The following is a 22,670-nucleotide window of genomic DNA, read 5'->3' on the forward strand; positions in this document are numbered from 1 at the left end:
GATTCCCCAACTCACAACTCACCATAACCAAAATCACCAAATCCAATATATATATATATATATATATATATATATATATATATATATATATATATATATATATATATATATATATATATACACTTAGTTAGCTATATACATTTCTTTAAATTATTAGATATATACATTTAACTTGCTAGATACATTCTTTTAAGTTACTAGATACATTTTTGGGTATGATATTGTATGTATCGTGGGACTTTACGCCTTTTGTCCCGATCAATAGTTTATCGTCTCATTTTTGTAAATGAGACGAGAGTAATTGATACCTCTACCATTCTACTAAAAAATGAGACGAGAATAATTGATACTTCTACCATTCTACTAAACAAAAATTAGCAATTCAATGGGTGTAATTTCAAAGTATAGTTATATGAAAAGACGATATTACCGTAGAACTTGTGAACAAATAATCACAAGACAAAATATTAAATCAGAGACAATGATAAAATGTGAATCCCAAAATAATTATATTACATAGAAAGAATATCAGTAAGAACAATAATAATTGAAATTAAAATTCACGCCCAATCAATCCGCCATTCTTAACCACAAAGGGAGAATAAAAAAGACTTTACACCAAATAATAATTAAATCAAAAGATTTAAAAAAATAATTCAAAAGAGGAATCTGAAAGCGAGGGCAACAAGGGAAGCAGCGGCAGCAGGGACAAAGTTGGTTGCGTAGGAAGCAGGAGCAGGGGCAAGCGCATTGACAGCAGAGGTGTTTTGGATGGCGAAAGCGGCGAAGATTACCATGATGGTGGCGAAGATTACTCTCATCCTCATTGCCTCCATTTTACACCCCTAGCTTGCTTATTCTATTGTTTCTACCTTCATTTGAATTGATGTCACAGTTTATCCACAACCCAAACAAAACAAATTTACTTATTGTTGTTGTTGTTGCATATCTTAAGCTTTTCGCATGATCTTGTACTGGTTCAGATTGTCTCAATGGGTAGGAGAAGGTTCGGCACTGATTTTCAACTAATGTTTAGAATTCTCAAAGGACTCCTGTGATATATATCAAGGTGATACACAAATCAATACAGCTAGATACACAAATCAATACTCCAAGATACATAAATTATACATCCATGATCCAACCGACCATCCCCACAACCACCCCTACCAAAAGCGATAGAAAAATAAAGTACAAATTTTAATATGTGACATATATATGAATTTATGACTAAAAATATGCATCAGTTCAAGCTTTAAACACCTATAAAGCAAGTGACTCCCTAAGAGCATCATTACCTCATTCTTGTCAGTTTGTCGGCCTCATCCTTGGTACAGCCTTGAGTACAGCCAGAGAAAGATAACATGTCCATTTCATATCTAAGATGAAGCATCAAGAAGGGACCCCTCTGCCTAAGGATCTTAACTACCCTTTTCCCTAACTCTTCAATTTGGGGAGTAAACTTCAATGCATCATAATTTACCTTACACCGTAACTTTTGAATCTCAATAGGCAACCCATTATTTGCCAGTCGAGTATTGGTTTTATTCAATTGTACAACCTTATTCTTCAGAATCAGTGGAAGAATCTCAATAGGCAACCCATTACTCTTATGCATACAAAAGTTAACTTATTGCACGAAATTCTAGCAAACTACTAATTAGGTGAAATTGAACTAACCTGGTTTTGGTAATAAGATAAGTTTGACCAACTAACAGGAGGCAAAGAATACATCGGCTTAAATTCATTCCGTAGCTTCAACTTCAAAGGCAGCTCTTTCAGTATCCGAACCTCATCTCTCAATGATGTGATGAAATGGTCAAGATCAAAAATATCATGGAACTCACTGTCCAACAATCGAAAACAATAAACTTGTAACAAGTTCAAGATACTCCTTATTTCCGCAAAAATTCTAAAGAAAGCGAAATCAAGTTATCTAGGGTCATTCCAGAATGATGTTTTATCCAACTCTGGGACAATTATAGTGACATTTAGATGTCTTGCTACGACGACCATGTCACATATCTGTGAAAATATAACAGTCACCAAACAAAAGCGGAAATTTAGGTAAGACCGTCTCACAGTAATTTCGCAAGACAAGCTGGTTACGCAAAGTTGGACCATTTTTTATCAACAAAATATGTAAACGTAACCAACTTACAGCTGCTCGCATTTGATTAAGACCGCCATTGCATGATACCATGAGATAACCATTGTTCTTATAAACTCCTAAATCAACACATGAATCGTATATGTCAGGTAATCAGGCCGAAAATTGCTCCCCTTTCGCAAAACAAACTAATTGCAAAAAGTACACAAAATGACAAACTAACTACTCATTCTAGGTAAGACATATCATTAGCACACCTTAAACTAACACTGCCTCTAATAACAACATAAATTCTTGAACAACCATAATTAACACCAACAAAAAAAAAAGCTACATTATTGTATAACAAACAATCAAGGGAAAACCACACAATCTATAATGCTGAAATGTCTCTACTTTTGGACCAAATATTTAATCTATTGACTAACACAAAAACTCAAATAAAACCGTTATGCAGCATACCACAACGCTAATACCTACTCCCTATGTTGTACTATCATACAACGGTTTTACACTAAGACTGGTTGATAAAATGTTATTAAAAAATGGAAATCCAAAAAACAAGATCTACAAACTGATGCTAGAGTTTGAAACATTACCATCGGAGATTCGTGGTAGGTGGTCGTAAAGCGCCCACAATAGCGTCAGATTAAGGGACTGGTAGTGGTGCGGCTTCTAATTTAGCGACGAGGTACGACGATGAGGAGAAAAATTTGGGCTGAGGAGGAGGTCGTAAACCACCGACTATGGAGGAGAAACGCTGGTGCGCCAGTGAGGATTATGCGGCGGTATTGTACCGGCGTCACGATGCTCGTCGTCGTCGTGCGGCGACGACAGCAGGTCGAGGTTTATGTTTTAGAGGAGTGGGAAAAGGGGAAGAGAAGGAAACAGATAACACTGTCCGATCTGATATTCGTCGCTAGCATGGTGGTGGCCGGCGGCAGCTGGTAGTGGCTGAGGTGATGGAAAGTTAGGATTTGAGTAGGTGTATTGAACATATGATTTGGTTTTGAAAGTTAGTATGAGAGGTTGGGCTTTTGAGTGGACGATAAAAGTAGTGAGCCTGTGATAGGTAGTTCGTACGGTTCGCACCATACTTTAGTTCGCATAGGACTTTATAGGGGCGGGGTCCTGTGCGAACTAAAGTACACTGCGAACTACTCACATACATAGTATAATATTTCCGGATATACAAGTTAGTACCTCCAGATACATATGGTATAACTATTGGATACACATGTATCTATTAGTAGTATAACATGTATCTAGTAGTTATACTGTATATATTTGGGGTGGTAATCTATGTATACATTACCACCGTTGCTGCCCTTACCACCACCGCCACAACCACCACCCTGCCCCGCCACCCCCTCCACTACTGACACCACCACCAATAAAACACCAAAGAGTCATCAATTACACACAACGGCTACCTCAGATGGCGCCGAAAACATTAGTGAACAACTCCGACGGCAGCGAAGATATCACGACACATCTCAAATAGCGCCAGCGACATCCACATTCTCTTTCATCCACAAGCAGCAACCTTGCCAGCACCACAACCAACACCACTTTGTGACCGACACCAATGTTTCGGTACCACTAGCCACCCCAACTCTGAGACACCACCGCCCTGACCACCATCATGATCATTTTTCGCCATCAAAGGCATATTTTGACTCTAAATTTTCCGATTTGTCCATTATAACCATTACGTTTTCAAAAAATTATTTTGTTTACAGTAGATCTACGATTTGTCAACTGCGATGATGGAGAAAAAACTTGAAATGCGCTCTAATGGCGCCGTCGATGATGAATGGTGCTTGACGACGGTAATTCCTTAGTCGTTCAGATGAGGGAGAAAGCGAAAGAGAAGGAAAGCAGGTGGGATTACGACAAGGTGGTGACAATCTCCGACAACATGGTAGAGGGGAAAGGCTTTAGAGGAGTGAGGATATGGCGGGGGAGATAAGGAGAACAGTTAAAACTCCGGTGGAAATCCGGCGTAGAATTCTAACAACGGCTATCGAACGGTCGGCGTTGGTGGTTGCCGGAGTTTCATTGTCGGCATCAGTTTGTTTGGAATATGAGTGAAGTTACACGTGACATTTTTGTTGTACAGTGGGGTGAGATTTGACTGTGTTAGGGACTTAATGATGGCCATTGATATATTTAATCTAACGGCTGTTACTTAGTTCATAAGTTCGCACGAGATCCTCCTCTCTCTCTCTCTCTCTCTCTCTCTCTCTCTCTATATATATATATATATATATATATATATATATATATATATATATATATATATATATATATATATATATATATATGATCAAATATGGTAGAGTTTCTGAAGAGTCTATCACAGTTTTTGAAGAGTCTATCACAGTCAAAATACTAGAGGACACACGAACCCAAAACAGCTCGAGACCGTCTGGCCGAAACCCTAGGCCGTGTCCAACTAGGTTGAAAATCCACTTCTTAGATTAGGGTTAAATTAGGTCAAATAATTTAGCAAGCCCTACGTAGCATGACGACTCATAAGCCGTTTTATTAACCAATAAGGAAATGTAAATTATTCATTATAACAACCCATATTTCATCTCAATTATATACACACATGACTTTGAAACACATTTAAATAATTTGACCTTTTGAAAATGATTTTAAAACTATTAAAATCATGCCATAAAATTGCTACTCAAAGTTATAGTAAAAACAACTATAACCTTAAGCTTGGTATGTAAAGTTATAGGTGAAATAGCTATAACTTTACCTTCCCAATATTGCTTCTTAAAGTACCGTTATTAGAAGACGTCCTACACTAACTAATCTTCATGGAGATTTTCAGTAGTAGATACGTCTCTTTGTCTTGATCAAAAGCTCTTCATCTTGAGCTATGTTATAGACTTGATCGAGTCTTTCGCTTGAGTGATCATCATACTTGAAACTTGTTACAGTCACTATGACGCTTTAAGAATCCTCAATGTTATAGCTCAGGCTACTATAACATCACTTGAATGATACTTCACAAATCTTCAATGTTATAGCCAGGGTTGCTATAACATTACTTGCTAAACTTGCAAACTTTAAGTCAATCTAATAAAGACTAAACAAACGATTACGAGCAAGAGTATATATAAAACAAAGCACACACTTGTCATTATCAAAACTTAATCATATACCTATATGGTCCAACAAATTCCCCCTTTTTGATGATGACAAGGCTCTTACGATTTGTGACTAAGTGTAAGTTCCCCCTCAACATAATACTATAAAGTCATAGTCAGTTGAACGCAAGAACAAACCACTTATATACAAAGTATAGCATCTAAGGACCTTAAGAGATTAAAGGTTCTGGCAAGGAGCAAGCTTAGAAAAATACTTAAGTCACGATAATTTTCTTCCCCCTCTTGACATCATCCAAAAGACGAGAAAAGACATGAAACAACTAGAATAATATAGATCGAGATATGTATTAATCATGCAAAGAGAGATTATAAAACGAGAAAGTAATCCACGATAAGCATGCAAAATATAAGATATGTCTACTACAAACCAAGTAGTCTAATGCCAATAGGCCGAATGATTAATAAGTTTAATGCCTAATGGGTCGAATAGAAAAGTTAGCCAAAATGGGCCGAATTAAACACATATCCAAAATATAAAGTCTAATAATAAAAGGAGCAAGGAAAGGATTTGGGCGAGTTTAGGGATAGTCGCGTTTCACGTCATTCGGGTTCACATAACTGGCACGAGTCCTAAAATCAAGAGAGTCAAGACGATCAAAGCAAGACCGTACATGGTTAGCTTGTGCCGTGAGGCACGTCTCAAAATTGAGCACTTTTAAAGACAAGGCCTTAGTAGCTTCGAAAATAAGCCCCATATCCTCATGCATAGCCTTCCCTTCAAGCCAAAGAGCCCCTCCTTGACTAGCCAAATTAGCTAATGACCCGGAATGACGAACACATTCCCTAGCCGCTCTAGCCGCATCACGAGCCATTGCTTCACACGATTTTCCATCCCATGCAAATAAGCTAGGACCTCGGCATTACTTGAACCATTCGAAACCGAAGCCCCATCCTTTTCCTTTCCCTAACCCGAGACCAATTCCGCAATTAACTTGTTTTGAACATCTAATTTTTCACAAATACTCGTCATAAACGAGTCCAATTTTTGTTCCACAACCAACATCACATCCGAAGATTTTTTTACCACATTACCCTTAGCCAAGAAGACCAAGTCAGGTCCAATCGCACCAATTTTCATGAATTTTAGATGAGTGTCACACATCCTATCCTTGAACATGACCCCATAGCTAGTAGGACCGACAACCCCTTTATATTCCAAGAGTCGAGAAATCCACTGTTGGGAAATGTGTCCTCAACAATAGTGCGATCACAAGATTTAAATATCATTATTAAATCTCAATAAAGAATACATGAGGGATGATTATTTATACAGTCGACTGACCGTCATTAATCGGTAATGATTGGTCGACTAGAGTTTGACATTCTTGTCGTGTGACGGTGGTGGTGGTCGATTGATCCCTTAAGGTCACACCTAAAGGACAATTCCCTTAATGGATAAATTGATTAATTGTATGACGATACGAGGTAATCAATTCCTTAAAAGTGAACAATTTACTTGTGAGAGAGAAATTAATATCTTATTGTAATGGGATTAAATAAGATTCTTTTTAGTAATAAAAGGCTTTATTACTAAAATAGCATGTTGTTTGAGAAACAATAGAGATAAGAATGAATGGTTAATTATAATTACAAGATGTTGTGAATTATAATTTTGTGACCCATTTTATTTATGTGATCAAGTATCACTAGTCAATTTATTGTATGTAATTTAATTAATTCGTAAAATGATATTTATGGGATAAATATGCATTAAAATTAATTAATAACATGTAAAGTGCTACATGTGACATATTGTGTGACAAATGACAAATTGACAAAATAAAATGGTAGTCCTTTTATGTTGAATGGACCGTGTGGAGGGACATATTGGTATGGTAATGATTTATTTTATGATAAAATAATTCATAGGTTTTATACAAAACCTCATACCCATACTACAATGCTTTAGACATATGCATTGTGTAAAACAAAAGGGAAAAGCATGGATTCCCCTTGTCCCTCCTCATGCACGGTTTGCTCCTCTCAAAACCGTGAGGCATGCTCACTTTGTGAGCTTGGTTGTTCATATATTTTTAGAACACAATTCATTCGACAGACATGCAAGCATTGCTCATATTTCTCTCTACCATTTTTACAACAAGTTTTGAGAGATTCAAAAGAAATTGTTCATCATTTCTAATATCAATATATCATTACTAGTGTAGTAGTAATAACTATATTAGAAACATTTTAAGGATACTAGTATAATAATCTAGTTAATTAGTATACTAGTTTAAGGGTAAGTCTTGGGTGCAATCTAAGGAGGATTTCTATACTTGGGATCTTGGAGGATCATCCATCATTATAAGCTCAAGAACAAGTGAAGGAAGGTGACCTTACTTGTGCCCAATATTTCGAACCAAATACATTGTAAGGAACATTGTTTTTCTTATAAATCCTTCATTTTGTTATGCATGCACTAGGTCTAAAGAATAAATTATGAACCATTAATTTGTTCACTATTAGAGGAGTCTAATAATAGGTATATGAACCTAACAAGTGGTATCAGAGCATAAGGATGTTGCATGCATAATCGGTTATTGTTTTTCCGAGTTAAAGGTTAACATATAAAACTAAAAATTTGTGATTTATAAGAATAAGCCACGAAATAATTATGCATGTTATATATTCTGGTCCTAAAATGTTTTAGGTCATTTTTATGATTCACGGAAATTAATGCTCATTTTTAAGGATTTTTGGTCATTTTATTACATTTTTATGACTAAAATGGGAATTAAAATGCTAAAAATAGTTATATTTCGATTCTGACCTTGGAAAAATTATATGACCTCACATGCATATTTTACAAGTTGTGTGTAAAAGGACGAGTTAATGTGATTAATTTTGCATGTTTTATGATTTTTATGAGATAAAAATGGATTAAAAGAGGTAAAATGGTTAAAAATAGTTAAATCTCGAATTAAGCCATGATCTTTTAATATGATGTCACATGCAAGATTTACAGAGTGTATGTAAATTTCTAGATTAAGATATCTTCTTTAGCATGATTTATGGATTTTTGAGTAAAAATGGCATAAATAGTGACTATTTTAGCAAAAATTAGCTAAAACGTATATAATGGCTTGAGAAAATTATTTTAAGTTGCATAAATATCCCACTTATCAGAACTAAAGTTGTAAAAATTATTTGAGTAATTTTCGAGTACTTTATGTATTTTATGAGATAAAACCGATAAAATGCAACTATATTTTCTCAAAATTAATTCGAAATTTTTAACCATGTTTTTTGACATTATGAGGGTCATGGAATTATTCCAGAATGTTCAAAAATTTAAAATGCAAATTTTGAAACTTTTATGATTTAATTTGGATTTATTTCATAAATATTGAGTTTTTAAGGTCAAAAATGAGCATAAAATTAAATCAAGTTGAATTATGGTCAAAAATTTAGTGAAGACTGATTTTTGAGTCCTAAAATGTGTTAGGATAATTAACTTGAACTTAGATGTGATTTAAGTGTTAATTAGTGATTTTAAAAGGTTATTATCACGCATTTCCATGAAACCTAGGGTTATATGTAAGACGTAAGTTAAAATAGGCGATTTGGCACACGATTTTGCATGATAGGTACATATTATAATGCTGCATATTTCAATTGTTGAATGTATTTTATTATATAATTTTGAATTATGTAATTTTATCTTAGTATGGCCTTAGTTTTAATTAATATTACCCGTAATGAAAGGGAATATTGATTCGTTTGTAATTTAATGTGATCTCGTATCACTTTTAATTATTTATTTCATTAGTTTTTCCATTTTACAAATGTATAATAGGAATAGCTTTGTATTTTTATTATTATTTGTAATTATGGAGCATCTTCAAAGACGGTGTCATTCGGAAGGGTGATCCGACAAAGACGGTGTCTTGGGAAGCGTGCCGATTGAAGATTCAAGGGACCAATGGAGTTGGTTTCCGAATATGTAATAGATTATTTGTTTTTCTATTTTTAGGAAGGCCATACTAGGAATTTTATTCATTGCATTGCATTTCTTTTAATATGTTGCATGCATTGCCAAATCGCCATAACAACACATGCATATCATATCGAGTTTATCGACCGTGTCAATTATAATTATCGTAGTTCACCGCTTTAGTTCACTTAAAACGTGATAGATAATAAATTGACATGACCTCTCGCTAAAATAAACAATTGAGACATAGCCTTACCAAATAGTAGAAACCATGAAAACCTATTTCATGAGGGAGTGCGCTCGGCCACACCGGGGTACAAACCTTGTTACGTAGGGGAAGTGGGTGATGAATGTCTATCCACCGAATTCATGTTGATAAGGGATGTATCGGCCACACCGTGCCCAAGTTAATGTGGATTTGGATCATGGACACATTTATTCGAAATTTGGGTTGAACTCAACAAAAGTTTTTGATAAGGGATGTATCGGCCACACCGTGCCCTTGTCGAATGTGTTTTGGGCTAGAGATGAAAATTAATGTAAATATCATCGACCAAGAGTTCTAAAAGTAGAATCGATTAAACGTTAATCCACCGAGTTATATTGACAAAGGATGAATCGGCCCCACCGTGCCCAAGTCGATATGAATTTGGGTCTTGGAATCATTTATCATAGTTGGGTAGAGGTCACTATATAAATGTTCATATCTTGTTTACAAGTATGATTTAAAGAGACAAATGTTAATATTTCCTTTACCTCCAAAATTGTAGTTGATTTATATCACAATGGATCCATCACAAGCAACAACACCAATTACCATTGAGTCATGTCACAACTTATTCGACGAAATTTGCTCCAACCACCAACTCGATACTACTAGAGAGATTCATTTTGGGATCGGTTCCGATGGAAATCTCAATTTCATCACTTCCTCCATACCTCCTACTATTACTAGGCCTTATGTGAATGCGTCTCGGGTAGACCATGTCACTAAGTCTATGAGGTCCCTATCTTTGAAAGAGAAGGATGCCGAAGTAAGTGGGAGTTCAAGCAAGCAGGTTCTTGCTACTAATGGGAAGCGGTTCAAAAGGAAGGGAAGAAAAGGGAGAAAAATCAACAATGGTCGAGGAGCCAAAGTTGATGATAAATGTCATTATTGTCATGACATGGGACATTGGCTTAGGAATTGTCCCGTATATTTGCGAAATATAAGGGAAGGAGTTATCACTCCAAAAGATAAAATTCCTAAAGAAATTTATGTTATTGATATAAATTATACTTCCACTACGACATGGGTACTGGATACCGGTTGTGGTTCTCACCTTTGTAATCATTTACAGGGTTTAAGAGATGTGGAGAGGCTTAGCAAGGGAGATGTGGATCTACGCCTTGGAAATGGAGCTCGAGTAGCGGCCGAATCCAAAGGAACTTATGTTCTAGCTTTGCCAAATGGATTTGAGTTGTATTTACATAATTGTTTTTATGTGCCTACACTCTCTAAAAACATTATTTCTATCGCTATCTTGGACATAGACGGTTTTTGTTTTGTCATTAAGAACAATCGTTGTACTATTTCAAGGAACGACTTGGTTATAGGCCAAGCTTCCTCTATCAATGGCATTTACATTTTAGAGACCTCAAATCCAACTAACGATATTTATAACATTCAATCAAAGAAACTCAAATCAAGTGACCCAAGTGAAGCGTTCATTTGGCATTGTCGATTAGGTCACATAAACGAGAATCGCATCAAAAGATTAATTTCGACTAATGTGATTAAACCATTTGATTTTCAATCATATGGTACATGCGAATATTGCCTTCTTGGCAAAATGACTCGTAATCCTTTTAGTGGTAAAGGGACACGAGCTAGTGAACTATTGGGACTCATACACACCGATGTATGTGGACCAATGAGTATCACCGCTCGTGGTAATTATGACTACTTTATAACCTTCACCGATGACTTGAGTAGATATGGGTATATCTATTTAATGAAGCATAAGAGTGAAGCGTTTGAGAAATTCAAGGAATTTCAAAACGAAGTAGAGAACCAATTGAACAAAAGGATTAAGGCACTACGATCCGATCGTGGTGGAGAATATCTTAGCCTTGAATTTGATTCACACTTGAAAGGTTGTGGTATTATATCACAACTTACTCCACCTGGAACACCACAACTTAATGGTGTTGCCGAAAGGAGGAATCGAACCCTACTTGATATGGTTCGATCCATGATGAGTCAAACCGAGTTACCGAACTCGTTTTGGGGATTTGCGATTCAAACCGCAATTCGATCTTTGAACAATAGTCCCACAAAGTCCACCGAAAAGACTCCATGTGAGATGTGGACTGGGAAGATCCCAAATATATCCTATATGAGGATTTGGGGATGTGATGCTTACGTCAAAACTAAGAACGACAACAAGCTTGCCCCAAGATCCGAAAAGTGCATCTTTGTAGGTTACCCCTTAACCTCACGAGGTTACTACTTCTACAAACCTCAAGAAAACAAAGTGTTTGTGTCTTGCGAGGCTGTCTTCTTAGAAAGGGAATTTATTTCTAAGAGACAGAGTGGGAGAAATTTTGAACTTGATGAAGTTCAAGAGACACAAACCGAAGTAGAGACATATGGAGAGGCACGTGAAGACGTTCCCTCGTCATCTAATTCGGAAGTCATACCTCAATTAAGAAGGTCGGGTCGAGAAATTCGCCATCCTGATAGATACGTGGGACTTATCGAAGAGGATGGGAGTCTTGATGTATTGCTTCTGGAAAGCGACGAACCCTCTACCTACAAAGCTGCGATCTCTAGTCCTAATTCAGGCTTTATGGCTTCAAGCCATGGAATCCGAAATAAGTTCTATGCATGAAAATCAAGTCTGGAACTTGGTGGATTTGCCTGAAGGAGTGAGACCTCTTCAATGCAAATGGATATTCAAAATAAAGAATGGCATAGAAGGACATGATGATGTCTACAAGGCTAGGCTTGTTGCAAAGGGTTTTACCCAAGTTCAGGGTCTTCACTATGATGAAACCTTTGCTCCAGTAGCCATGCTAAGATCCATTCGGATATTGTTAGCGATTGCTGCATTTCATGACTATGAAATATGGCAAATGGATGTAAAGACCGCTTTTCTAAATGGGCATTTAGAAGAGGAGGTGTACATGTTACAACCTGAAGGTTTTATAGATCTGAAAAATCCTAACAAAGTATGCAAACTTAAGAGATCCATTTATGGTCTTAAGCAAGCATCTAGAAGCTGGAATCATCGATTCGATCATGTTATAAGAGAGAATGGTTTCACTCGAAGTGTTGAGGAACCATGTTTATACATGAAGTTTAGTGGGAGCAATGTTGTGTTCCTAATACTGTATGTGGATGACATACTACTTATTGGAAATGATATTCCAATGTTATCCTCTGTCAAGGAGTATTTGGGAAATTATTTCCAAATGAAGGATTTAGGAGAGGCACAACGCATACTGGGTATCCGGATCTATAGAGATAGAACCAAAAGGATATTGGCATTAAGTCAAGAATCTTACATTGAAAAGATTCTTCGACGTTTCAGCATGGAAAAGTCCAAGAGAGGCTTGATTCCTATGGGTAGTGGAATCATTTTGAGCGAGTCTCAATCTCCTTCCAAACCCGAAGATGTTGAACGCATGAAGTTGATTCCTTATGCTTCCATTTGTTGGATCAATCATGTATGCCATGATATGCACTCGTCCAGATGTCTCGTATGCTTTAAGCATGACTAGTAGATATCAAAAGAATCCAGGTGAGAGTCACTGGATAGCTGTGAAGAACATCCTTAAGTACTTGCGAAGAACTAAGGATTCTATCTTAGTGTTTGGAGGTGACCCCGAGTTGTGTGTTAAGGGTTACACAGACTCGAGTTTTCAAACAGATAGAGATGATATGAAATCCCAGGCTGGATTTATATATATGCTCAATGGTGGTGCAATTAGCTGGAGAAGCTTCAAAGAAGCTGTGATTGCGGATTCTACTACGGAGGCTGAGTACGTTGCAGCATCAGAGGCTGCTAAGGAAGCCGTGTGGATTAGGCAATTCATGGAAGGGCTAAAGGTAGTTCCCACCGCCAAAGATCCTATCACGATCTTCTGTGACAATAGTGGGGCGATCTTTCAAGCTAAAGAACCCAAGTCTAGCAATAAATCTAGACACGTACTTAGAAAATTCCATGTAATTAGGGATTATGTTGAAAGAAAGGAAATAGCGATTTGTAAGGTTGGAACGGATGACAACATAGCAGATCCATTAACCAAACCTTTATCGCAAACAAAGCATGACCATCATGTAGTATCCATGGGTCTAAGGCGTATGCCAAATTTGTATTAGATTATGAGATATGAAAGAAAAATATGAGTTTTTGGTTCATATATGATAATCGCATTTGTCGTTTGAGTTTATTTATACAAACTCGTTAATATATAACCTTGTTCTATCCAAATGGGTTGTGGAGACAAATTGAACCCCATTAAAGTGAACTGGATTAACATGGTATTAGCCCCTAGTTACTTATATGAGGTGACGTCTCGAAGTGACTAGAGTGTGATGCGATTGATGGCAAGTTCAAGTGCCATAGAGTCATATGGGATGACTAGTCGATCACATAGGCAGATGTATGGGACATTCTGTCGGGCAGTGACCGCTTATAGAGTTCTGGTAATTCATAAAGCCTGGTCGTGGCAAGAGCTACTATAGTATTCTTATGAGTCAATTCTTTTGACTAGAGACTATTCGCCCAAGTTGGCACAACTTCTGATTAGCTTTGATTTATACTCTACGATTTCGTAAATGAGGTCAAACTGGGTATATTTTGGGTTATGATGGATGTGGGTGAACAAAGGGAATAGGGCGATAGGAATTGTCCACCCCTTGTCAGGGTTGTTTGAAATCTCAAGGCCACTCGAGGAGTAGTTAACTAGAAATGCGTGGCCACGCTCGGAAGGTATCTATGATAGATAATTCCGGTCAGACAGTTAATCTCCAGATCGAGAAAACCACTCAAGATATGATCAAATGTAAGTACGACCTGCAAGACACCTTGCATTGAGTGGGAGATTGTAATAGGACAAGAGAATTGGTGACGCACATTTGTCGAGGACAAGTGGGAGATTGTTGGGAAATGTGTCCTCAACAATAGTGCGATCACAAGATTTAAATATCATTATTAAATCTCAATAAAGAATACATGAGGGATGATTATTTATACGATGATGACCGTCATTAATCGGTAATGATTGGGCGACTAGAGTTTGACATTCTTTGTCGTGTGACGGTGGTGGTCGATTGATCCCTTAAGGTCACACCTAAAGGACAATTCCCTTAATGGATAAATTGATTAATTGTATGACGATACGAGGTAATCAATTCCTTAAAAGTGAACAATTTACTTGTGAGAGAGAAATTAATATCTTATTGTAATGGGATTAAATAAGATTCTTTTTAGTAATAAAAGGCTTTATTACTAAAATAGCATGTTGTTTGAGAAACAATAGAGATAAGAATGAATGGTTAATTATAATTACAAGATGTTGTGAATTATAATTTTGTGACCCATTTTATTTATGTGATCAAGTATCACTAGTCAATTTATTGTATGTAATTTAATTAATTCGTAAAATGATATTTATGGGATAAATATGCATTAAAATTAATTAATAACATGTAAAGTGCTACATGTGACATATTGTGTGACAAATGACAAATTGACAAAATAAAATGGTAGTCCTTTTATGTTGAATGGACCGTGTGGAGGGACATATTGGTATGGTAATGATTTATTTTATGATAAAATAATTCATAGGTTTTATACAAAACCTCATACCCATACTACAATGCTTTAGACATATGCATTGTGTAAAACAAAAGGGAAAAGCATGGATTCCCCTTGTCCCTCCTCATGCACGGTTTGCTCCTCTCAAAACCGTGAGGCATGCTCACTTTGTGAGCTTGGTTGTTCATATATTTTTAGAACACAATTCATTCGACAGACATGCAAGCATTGCTCATATTTCTCTCTACCATTTTTACAACAAGTTTTGAGAGATTCAAAAGAAATTGTTCATCATTTCTAATATCAATATATCATTACTAGTGTAGTAGTAATAACTATATTAGAAACATTTTAAGGATACTAGTATAATAATCTAGTTAATTAGTATACTAGTTTAAGGGTAAGTCTTGGGTGCAATCTAAGGAGGATTTCTATACTTGGGATCTTGGAGGATCATCCATCATTATAAGCTCAAGAACAAGTGAAGGAAGGTGACCTTACTTGTGCCCAATATTTCGAACCAAATACATTGTAAGGAACATTGTTTTTCTTATAAATCCTTCATTTTGTTATGCATGCACTAGGTCTAAAGAATAAATTATGAACCATTAATTTGTTCACTATTAGAGGAGTCTAATAATAGGTATATGAACCTAACATCCACATCCCAAAAGGTAAGTCCAAGGTAGTGTAAAATTTTTCCTCGGTGACGGAAATACTTGTTTGGATAATACGATGAAAAACAAGTCGGGGAAGACTAACCTTAGTTCCTTCGAGCCACTTTGAGACCAAAATCATCTCATAGCTTGATAACTTATCATGACCACCTCTCCTCGTGACAACCGTATTCCAAAGAAAATTTAAAAAGAACTTCAACTTAGGAGTAAACGGTCCCGCTAACATATTACTAGACCCCGTAGCACCATCATCAAAAGACCGTTTAATCTGAAGCTTCTCTTTCTCCGTCACATCCCCCCATTCCGCACTCGGATTGATTTCTATCCCATCATCAGGGACGGAAAACAGAGTACGAAAATCGTCACGGGAGATGGTGACTTCATACTCATTTACCATTACATGCAACACATTCTTCCTCATAGAAACCGAAGAATAAAATTGGATTACCTCAATCGGATAGACGGGACCGATGAAAGAGCTAATCTTTTTCCACTCTTGATAAGTTAAGAAATCTTTGAAATATTGTAAAGCTTCAATTTTTGTATACCACTTTTCGGAATAGGACCGTCCTCCATGAATACCGTATCATATAACATGGTTTACCCAAGTCCTTTCATCCGCGGTAATTCGAACTTTATCAAGACCCGTCATAGTTGCATTCGGCATATATTCACGAAACATAACTCTTTCAGAACCATCTTGATTGACCACTACCTCGGTTTCTTCAACCGAACCCTCGAAACCGCCGACCTTCTTCTTACCCTTATTAAGCTTCCGTCGTTTGCCCTCTAGATTAGGATCAACCCGGTTATGATCGGGATTGGTAGGCTTAGGATTTGGTTGAGGTGATGGTGTGTTGGTGGTATTAAAGGGTTTGTTGCATGTTGGTTTGGATGACCCGGTCCGAGTTGTGGACCGAGTAGAGGGAGAGTGGAGGCGAGTTGAAGGTTGTGTCATGATGATGATTGATTTGTGAGGTTGAGTATGGAAAAGGTTTGAGAGAGGTAAATTTTAGGGAGTTGTGTGGTAATTGGGACGTATGGAAGGTGGGGTATTTATGGGTTTAGCAAATTGCAATATGGTAAGTTTAAGTTTGTATAGGATTAGGAAAGTGGAGTAGGGTGGCGTGTAGGATTAGGCAAAGATTTTGAAAGAATTTTTTTTGTTTTGTTTACTTACCAAATTATACAAAAAGGCTTAGGAAATATTGTTAGGGTAAAACTTTTGTGAGATAAGGTAAGATAAAATTTGGCAAAAGATAGAATTATAGTAGGAGATTTCGGTAAAGGGATATAAAAGATATAATTTGTTACCGACTTTATGGTTCGTAATAAAACATAAGATATACATGACTAGCAGACGGAATATTCTCGTAATATAATATAAAATTTAACACAAATAAACTTGCAACAAAAAATATGGACACAGTCATACAATCTCGTCAAATCTAGTCAGTCATACGGAAAATAAAATATTTGTGACAAGTTTAGTTGCCACCAATTAAACCAATTTCCAACCGTAAAATCTCAAAACGTTCTCTAGCCAATGCTTTGGTAAAAATGTCAGCCCATTGTTTTTCTGTACTACAAAATTCCAGTCTTATGCTGCCCTTATCTACATGATCACGTAGAAAATGGTGTCTAATGTCTATATGCTTAGTTCGTGAGTGCTGCGCAGGGTTCTTAAATATGATTATAGCACCCGTGCTATCACATAAAAGAGGTATACAACCAACATTAACACCGTAATCACATAACTGTTGCTTAAGCCATAAAAGTTGAGAACATACCAACCCAGCGGCAATGTATTCGGCTTCAGCTGTAGATAACGCAACGGAATTTTGCTTCTTTGACCTTATGTAATAATACACGGTCCAACAAATTTAGCTATGCCGGAGGTACTTTTTCTGTCAAGTGAACATCCTGCATAATCTGCATTTGAATATCCTATGAGATCGAAATTACACTCAAGAGGATACCATAGATATAATTTAGATGTAACAATTAAATACTTCAAGATTCTCTTAACTGCAATCATATGCGATTCTTTAGGGCACGATTGAAATCGAGCACAAACGCATACACTAAACATTATATCGGGACGACTTGCAGTTAAATAAAGAAGTGAGCCAATTATACCTCGATAAGTCGTCTCATCTACAGACTTACCGTTTTCATCCAAAGTCAACTTCTTATCTGTACCCATGGGAGTTGGCTTAGAATTAGAATTTTCCATAACGAATTTCTTGATTAGCTCCTTGAAGTATTTTTGTTGGTGTATCATAATTCCTTCAGTAATTTGTTGAATTTGGAGTCTAAGGAAGAACTTGAGTTCTCTCATCATGCTCATCTCGAATTCTGAGGTCATCAATTCTGAAAAATACTTACATAGACGATTATTAGGTGAACCAAAGATAATATCATCAACATAAATTTGTACAACTAATAGATCAGAATTTTCAGTTTTCAAGAATAGGGTTTTGTCGACAAATCCTCTTTTAAAATCACTTTCAAGAAGATATTTTGACAATCTGTCGTACCACGACCTGGGAGCTTGTTTCAAACCATACAAAGCTTTATCTAATTTGAAAACATGGTTTTGAAACTTGCTATCGACGAATCCTAGAGGTTGCTCAACAAAAACATCCTCATTCAAATAACCGTTAAGAAATGTTGTCTTAACGTCCATTTGATACAGTTTAATTCCTTTATGAGCAGCAAAAGCTCTGTAGTCTAATAGCCTCAAGTCTGGCTACAGGAGCGAAGGTTTCATCATAATCAATTCCTTCTTGTTGATTGTACCCTTGTACAACCAATCTAGCCTTATTTCGTACAATAACTCATGTATCGTCCAACTTGTTTCTAAAAACCCATCTTGTACCAATAACAGTTCGGTCTTTAGGTCTAGGAACCAAATGCCAAACTTTGTTTCGTTCGAGCTGTTGGAGCTCTTCTTGCATAGCAACAATCTAATCAGGTTCTGCAAGTGCTTCCTTGATATTTGTTGGCTCAATAGTTGATACGAATGAGTAAAAGGAACAGAAGTTGTTAAGCTTTCTACGAGTTCGAACTCCTTCATTTAGACTTTCTAGGATGGTTTCCATTGGATGAGATCCTTATATTTCCATTTCTTAGAGACAGGAGGCACCTCATTATTTGAACTAGTCTCGCCTTCTTCAAATGATTGGGGTTTAACCCTTGTTCCCCCTGAATCCAATCCTGGGGTTATAACTAAATCAGGTATAACTCTGGATCTTGTTCTTTGTTTTGGATTTAATGTTATAGCATCATCAGCTATAACTTCAGTTTCCATTTACTTGGATTGAGAAGAGGTTATAGTATCATAAACTATATTCTCAGTTCTCTTTCCTTTATCATTCGAAGGGCTTCCTTGTTCATCATTTGTGCCCTCAATTTCTTTATCTTCTTCACCCAATTCTGGAAGATTATCCCTGGATAGTCGGAAATCAGGTTCGTTCAAGTCTTCTTCCTCATCCTATTCAGCTTTATCAAACATATTATTCTCATCAAAAACAACATGAATACTTTCTTCGATGCATAAGGTTCTCTTATTAAAAACCTTATATGCTTTACTATGATTAGAATAACCGACAAACACAGCTTCGTCACTTCTGGGATCAAATTTGCTTAATCTATTTTTACCATTATTATGGACAAAACACTTACTCCCGAAGCAACGTATATGTGATATATTGGGTTTACGTCCCTGATGTGACCATAATTAAAGCATATTTAGTCCCCGAATTAGCCTTGTTCCCAAGCTTTTTAGTGCATATTTGGGTCATTTATTGTCTTTAGTTCTTTGTTTAGCATATTCTTTGAGGTTTTGTGTCCTTGGTAGGAAAGGAGTGCAAACCTTGCATTTTCATGGCAAAATGAGGCTAAAATGATTGAATTCATTGACCAAGCATCAAGGAGAGACAAGATTAGAAGGCCTTTGTACATACTATAGTAGATGGGCAATGATGAGAAAAGATCCTTGCATCCCCGAGGAAATCCTCAAGGATCTTATGAAGAAAAAGGAAGAAAAGAAGAAGGAAAGAAACTGCCTGACAATCCGTGCGGATTGCCCTGAAGACGCCCGTCCACCACCACAATCCGAGCGTCTTCCTCCACAAGACGCCCGGGCAGAACCTGCAGAAGACGCCCGTCTTCACCCTCTGGACGCCCGTCCAGAAGCTCCCAAATCCGCCCGTCCCGTGCTAAAGACGCCCGGATTCCCAGGCAGTTCCATTTCGTCTTCTACAAGCTTCAAGGAAGGATGCACATCTTTTTCTAAGACCGGCGAAAAAGAGACCGGAGTCTCCCTAGAGACCGGCGATTCCTCAAGGACTTAATCGTCATTTAAGTCCTTAGTAAACCCTAATTTATGTACCTAATCCCCACTATAAATACCCCATTAGTCTAATTAGAAGAGCATGTTCTTCTTAGTAATCTTTAGAGTAGTTAATATCAATTAAATCTCTCTTTAATCTTGTAATCAACATTTAATCAAGTTTTAATACAAGTTTTATTTCCTTAATCTCTCTCTTGTTCATCCTTTATTTTGGGTAATTGAAGATTATTTGGGTTATTATTGGGATATTGACAACCTTCCAATCAAGCATCAAGTACTTCTTTTATTCTTTGCTTTATTATTGGAATCATTAGTAGGTATAATTCTCTTAATCCCTTTTTAATTATTGTTAATCACTTTCATTTATTCATCATGTTTTACTTTGTTGGTATGATTTACAACCTTGCTAGCATGTTCAACATGATAATGAGTGAGTAGTTTCCTTAGCTAGGGTTAATGGGTAATTAGGGGAAACCAACATGGGGAATAATTCATGCTTAGATTAATATGCTTTCATAGTTTATTTGCTTGCTTGTTGTGATCTCAACTTATGCACATGTTATGTTTGATGAAATGCTAAGCCTGTGAATCCTTGCATTTACAACCATCACCTATCTTTTCAATGAGACTTGTAAGACATAAACCAACTCGAGTCTCATTAGACCATGCATATTAATGAGTAGGGAAGATTAAGTCGACTTGTAGGTGTTGTACAATCTAATCGATTCGGCTCCGGGACCCAAACTTTCCTAGGATTGTAAGATATAAACCAACTCGATCCATCACAACAATAATTGCTTGCTTATAACTTGAGAATATGTTTGTGTGATCAATTCCCATGAATCCCCTATGATCCCATGACACCCTAGTGATTTTTATCAATTATTTACATCCTTTTTTATTCATCTTGCTTGTTTACTTTCATTGCTATTTAGTTTAGTGATCTTCTACTTCAAACCCCAATTGTGACACCCTTAGACACCACTAGTTGCAATAGAAATCTCATCTCAATTCCCGTCCCTTGGGATCCAATCTTTACTTGCCTCTTTACTAATTGTAGAGTTGTTGGTGAAGTTATAAATTGTGTTTTGGTCTAGGTGCTCCTAACGACAAGTACTGAAAACTAAACCCCACGAGGGAACACGACCAAAAATGGCGCCGTTGCCGGGGACGGTGTTAACTTGATTTAGATTTTCTTGTATTTTTATTAGTTGTGTCTTTCTTTGCCTTGGGGAAGTAAAACTCCTCAAGGTTTGTTCTAATTATTTTCGAGTTGTTTGATATTTTGCATGTCTAGAAGATCACAAGGTAACTTGTTACCCTTTGATCACGAAATTGAAAGTACTTTGACAACCAATAGAAGACTTGCTAGGAGAACTTTGAGAGGTATTGGTGAGGTTGTAGATATTCAACCAAATACTATTGAGTTCATCAACCCTTTTGCAAGAGAAGGTGAGGAGAACCCAACACAAAATCAACCCACGATGCCTAAGTTTTCATCACATTCCATACCCACCGAGGAGAACCTACCCAATGGTACTCCCACACCACAACACTTAACCGGAAATTTTATTGCCAATTCCGCATTTATCCAATTAGTCGAAAGAAGCCAATTTGGGGGGATGCCTAGTGAAGACCCTCATTCTCATATGGAGACTTTTTGTGACTATTGTGATGCGATTTCTCAAACCGGTGTAACTCAAGACCAAATTCGATGGGTGTTATTTCCTTTTTCTCTAATTGGCACCGCGAAACAATGGTTGAAAGGCCTTGAAGGCTACTCTCGGAATTGATTCTTGGAAAAAGTTGGCTCTAGCTTTCTAGAAAAAGTTCTATCCACCGGGAAATACTAACATGCTAAGAGCTCAAATTACGGGCTTTAAGCAAAGAGATGAAGAATCCTTGTATGAAGCTTGGGAGCGATTCAAGGGAATTTGTCGCTCATGTCCTCATCATGGACTTAGCGAGTGGTTCTTGGTACAACAATTTTGGAACGGTCTTTATGAAGATTAAAGGAACATTCTCAACATGGGATCAAATGGAATGTTCACCGAAGTTGATGACAATCAAACTTGGAATAAAATTGAGGAAATGGCAGTCCATAACTCACAATATAGTAGACCTCGCAAAGCTACTAGAGGAGGAAAGCATGAAGTGGACTCCATTACTCAATTGGGTGCTCAACTTAGTGCTCACATTGATACCATCAATTTGAAGTTTGAAAAAGCTATGGCTAGACTTGAAGAAGCCTCAAAATCACCAAAGCATCATGTTAATGCCATGACGGCATCTTCATCAATCCCAAGTGGGATATGTGAGAACTGTGGAACTTTGGGACATGACCAAAGTGAATGTAGGGGAACAAATGAACAAGTGAATGCTTTCCAAGCATACAAGAGTGGCACCCCTTATTCAAACTATTACAATGAAAACACCAAATTCCATCCAAATCTCTCATATAAAAGCCAAAATGGGCCACGTCTCGGTCTGCGGATTTGAGCCGCAAGCCGGTCCGCGGTCGCGGGCCACCTGCACGCCAGGCCAATCTGTGGACGTGCAGAGGTCTCTTTGAAAGCCATGCTCGGCGGCGTAAAATG

General features: G+C 37.0%; 1 protein-coding gene and 1 non-coding gene across 2 annotated transcripts; both read right to left on the minus strand.

The window, feature by feature from the left end:
• Positions 1–1,064: 1,064 nt before the first annotated feature.
• On the minus strand, positions 1,065–16,113 carry LOC141617635 (rhamnogalacturonan I rhamnosyltransferase 1-like). Its single transcript, XM_074434808.1, has 5 exons — positions 15,802–16,113; positions 2,162–2,263; positions 1,940–2,025; positions 1,681–1,849; positions 1,065–1,588 (listed from the first exon to the last, which is right to left on the minus strand). The coding sequence occupies exons 1-5, from the start codon at positions 16,111–16,113 to the stop codon at positions 1,295–1,297; spliced, it is 963 nt and encodes a 320-aa protein (XP_074290909.1). The 3' UTR covers positions 1,065–1,294.
• A 5,814-nt stretch (positions 16,114–21,927) lies between these two features.
• On the minus strand, positions 21,928–22,034 carry LOC141624605 (small nucleolar RNA R71). Its single transcript, XR_012534410.1, has one exon. It is a non-coding gene; the product is annotated as a small nucleolar RNA R71 (small nucleolar RNA).
• Positions 22,035–22,670: the final 636 nt, after the last annotated feature.

This window comes from Silene latifolia, chromosome X, assembly GCF_048544455.1.
Source record: "Silene latifolia isolate original U9 population chromosome X, ASM4854445v1, whole genome shotgun sequence".
NCBI lineage: Eukaryota > Viridiplantae > Streptophyta > Magnoliopsida > Caryophyllales > Caryophyllaceae > Silene > Silene latifolia.